Below are 3579 nucleotides of genomic sequence, written 5' to 3'. Positions count from 1 at the left end.
TAGTAAAGTTGTACTTTATAAATTTGTTGATAAAGAATAAATTTAATTTCAAATTGAATCCTGGGTGTAGTTTGATGGTTTCTATGATTTTTTTGTAAAGGTTGTAAATATTACACAAAAGAATTTATTCTTTAGACACTCCTTTAATAAATTAAAAGACAAAGCATGCACAACCAGAATGTTACAGGCATATAAATACATGTATTCTTGAATGTTATCTTCACTTAGAAGAAAGTTTTCCTCCTTCTTAGAAGGTGTTTAGACACACTTGATGAGCCAAAAGCCATAGCTTGTAGCTGAGCAGTAGATCTGCATGAAGTGAAGACCTTCTCCACACCTCTTCATAACCAATACGACATCTGTTGTTAAAAAACATATGAACATGAAAAACTTTTTTTAAAAAGGTTTCCTTCCCAATCTTCCACCATGCAGGACAATTTTTGGTCTCTAGAATCTAGTAGTAGTTACTACAACCAGTATTAAAATGTGTTAATGAGAATGAAAAGTTATACTAGAAATAAGACTGCCAATATTTAAATGAAACAATAAATTCTGTGCTAAATAAGAGATCCTTGAGGGAGGAAGAAAGAAGAAACTATGAATTTCTTACCAACACTTCCTTTTTCCATTTGTATCTTCTTTACTTCCAAAACTTCGTTTCTGTCTGAGCACTGGAACACAATGATCTTTACTGGATTGTTCACTTGGTTTTATTGTCTGCATACATTTAATTGTTGTAAGAAACTTGCCACATTCTGGAAATCCACATGACCAAGCAAGATCTTCAGCTGTTTGCCCATTCTTATTACATAAACTGAATTTGAGACAAAAAATTAGTTAAGTAAAAGTTGACAGTAGTTTAGCCTTTTTTTATATCTTCCTAACAAAGGCGCTTTGGGCTCATACAAATGTTGGTTGCAGAATAGAAGAGGTAAAGGAAGCATAGAGGAATTCCATTTTTGCTCACTATTTATCCTCAATGGCTAGCACAGAGTACAGCACAGAGTGGGCATTTTATTTTTGCACGAATGAAGGAGTATTCTTTGTTCACTACAATGAGTTAAGTATGCAAAGGAAGTCAGTGAGAACTTCTATAGAATGGCTTTTCTAAACCAAAACGAAGATGTAACACTGCCATGACAGATGAATAGAACTGTATCTCTCATTGCTTAGGATCCATTTTTTATTTATTCAAATTAAATACATAGTATTAGATGTCATTAACAGCCTAAGTTAACATTTAAACGTTAACATTATCAACGGCAAGCATCATGTAATTAAGCTGTAGGAGTCTGATTAGTTTAATCCAAGAAAATATAAAATTTGAAGCCACTGATTTCATACTTACTCAATTTGGGCATCACTGGCTACAAGCAGGCTGAGGCATTCCATGCTTCCAACTTTTGCTGCCTTGTGTAGTGGAGCTTCTCCAAAAACATCCTTACAGACAAAATAGCACATTTTAGTCTCTCCCCGAAACACTCTAGTGGAAGTTGGTGGGTGAAGTCTATTGTTTGAGGAAGCTATTTGAGGAAGCGGGGTTAGAAATGCATTGTACTGGACCGAATTTTTTAATTCTTTTTTTAAAATAAAATTCACTTGGTGCCCTATTAAATACAAAGTTGTCATTAATAAAAATATGTGCAGCCACAGCTACAAACATACATTAAGTTTTAAGTGAATAAAAGCAAACTACAATCCTACAGAAGTAAAAAAATTACAATTTAAAATTCACCATACTTTAATGTTCAATGAAGATGCAAACTACCCTAAGAAAGTTCTGTAAGGAATTGTATTGGTTGTGAGCATGCCTCACAAGTATTGCTATCCTGAGACTTTTAATTTGGTAATGGAGCAATTGTTCCTTTGGAAATGAACTGTAGATCTTGGAAATGCTGTCCCACGTAGTAGCCAGCAACCATATATCCAGCTAATGAGCACCTGAAATGTGGCTAGTCTGAATTGAAATGTGCTGTAAATGTAAAATACACAGCAGATGGAGAAGACACATGAAAAGAAAATGTAAAATATCAGTAATGTTTTATATTGATTACATATGAAATGATAATATTTTGGATTAATTGGGTTAGGTTACTAAAATTTTCATGTTTCGTTTTACTTCATTAATGTGGCTACTAGAAAATCTTAACATACGTGTCTCACATTATATTTCTATTGGACATCGCTGCGACAGTCATGTTTCTAATAATTGAAACGACTGAATATCTCGGCGTCTAAGAAGTGTTTGTGTGGATTTGGGGTGGAGGGGGAGGGTTGCACACGGCAACAATCAGTTACCTAGTTACCTGTTGGTTGAGGTCAGCGCCGGTCTGCAGCTGCCAGAGAAGAAAGCAAGCAAGGCCGCCACCTGCGGCCAAGTGGACAGGCGACTGCTCGCAAGGATCCGGGGGTGCGTTGACGGAGGCCCCGGTCTCCAGCAGATGCCTCAGACTATCCACCTGCGAGAAAAGAACAGCTCCAGCACCGCCTCGCCTTTGTCAAGGCTCATGCCCTCCCTGGATTGAACATCTTCCTCCACTCCAAAAACCTTCCAACTCTGAAGAGGCTTGACTTGGCAACGCCAAGTGGTCAGTAAGCCATCACCCTAGCTAGCCCTCCCTATTAGACTTAAGCCTGCAGGGCAAAAGCAGCCTGAGTCTCACCTCGGGGTTGCAATCGAGCAACAGCATCTCCCACCTAAAGTAGAGGACTGGAGTGCTTGGGAGAGCAGAGCGGTGAGGCGCTCGCTGCAGACAAACAGGTAAGAGAGCACAAGCCGCCCAAGAGCAGGAGAATTTAAAGATCCCCAGGGCCAGCGGGCCGGCCCCTCCCCGCCGCGCCACAGCTCTGGCTGCGCTCCAGCAGCCCAACCCTGGGCTGCCGGCGTTTCTCCGCCCAGCTGCAGCCGCACGTACACAAACACTGACACGTGCAACCGGGAACCCAGAAAGGCTGGCGGGGAGAAAGGAGGAGGAGGCAGCACGGATCTGCCAGCTGATTGGCCCAGCCTGAGGCGTTAGGCCCGCCCACCTTGGGGCGGGGCCCCGAGCCGCTCCCCCGCAGCCCCTGTGCGCGTGCGTCGTGAGGGACAGGATTCCGGGCGTTTGGGCTTCAGCGGCCGCCATGAGGCGCGCTGAGTTCGGCACGTCTCACGCTGTCGTGCTCACCTCTTTAGGCCCTTTGGGGAAGCGGAAGTCGTGGGCGGAGGTTTTGGTTTTTGCTGGCACGCACGTAACCAGGAAACCAGGGAGCTACAGGGAGCTACAAGGAGCTCGGCTGCAACACGACCTTTGGAAGCTGCTACGCTTGGTGCTGGCGCCGGGGTCCCAGCCTCCGGCTCCTGAGGAATGAAAATTCCGTCTTGTCTCACGTTCAAAATCGCCCCAGGCTTGGCTCTGTCCCTCAAGGCCCTGGACGTTTAGGGAGGAAAGCGGAAGCTGAGGGGGCGATGGGGGGGGCAGGAGGAGGGGCGGCTAAGGTGAGCTAAGGGCATGGGTTTTCCCGCAGGGACTGCGCCCCGCCCCCCAGCTCCAGCACCCCTCTCGCCTTTGTCAAAGCTCACGCCCTCCCGGGACTGAA

General features: G+C 44.2%; 1 protein-coding gene across 2 annotated transcripts; it reads right to left on the bottom strand.

Moving 5' to 3' along the window:
- Window positions 1-211: 211 nt before the first annotated feature.
- Window positions 212-2764, bottom strand: ANKRD37 (ankyrin repeat domain 37; the record flags this gene model as incomplete). 2 transcript variants are annotated; one of them, XM_082863692.1, is made up of 5 exons in its annotated part: window positions 2664-2764; window positions 2307-2459; window positions 1349-1440; window positions 611-814; window positions 212-359 (listed from the first exon to the last, which is right to left on the bottom strand). In XM_082863692.1, coding segments are annotated over exons 1-5 (477 nt in total). In that variant the 5' UTR covers window positions 2691-2764. The 2 variants fall into 2 exon arrangements, with proteins under 2 accessions (XP_082719818.1, XP_082719817.1); XM_082863691.1 differs by lacking the exon at window positions 212-359 and having other exon boundaries at window positions 607-814.
- Between the last annotated feature and the right edge of the window lie 815 nt (window positions 2765-3579).

Source organism: Leucopleurus acutus (assembly GCF_964270905.1).
Source record: "Leucopleurus acutus genome assembly, chromosome: 21".
NCBI classification, from domain to species: Eukaryota; Metazoa; Chordata; class Mammalia; order Artiodactyla; family Delphinidae; genus Leucopleurus; species Leucopleurus acutus.
This window is presented reverse-complemented; position numbering and strand designations above follow the sequence as displayed.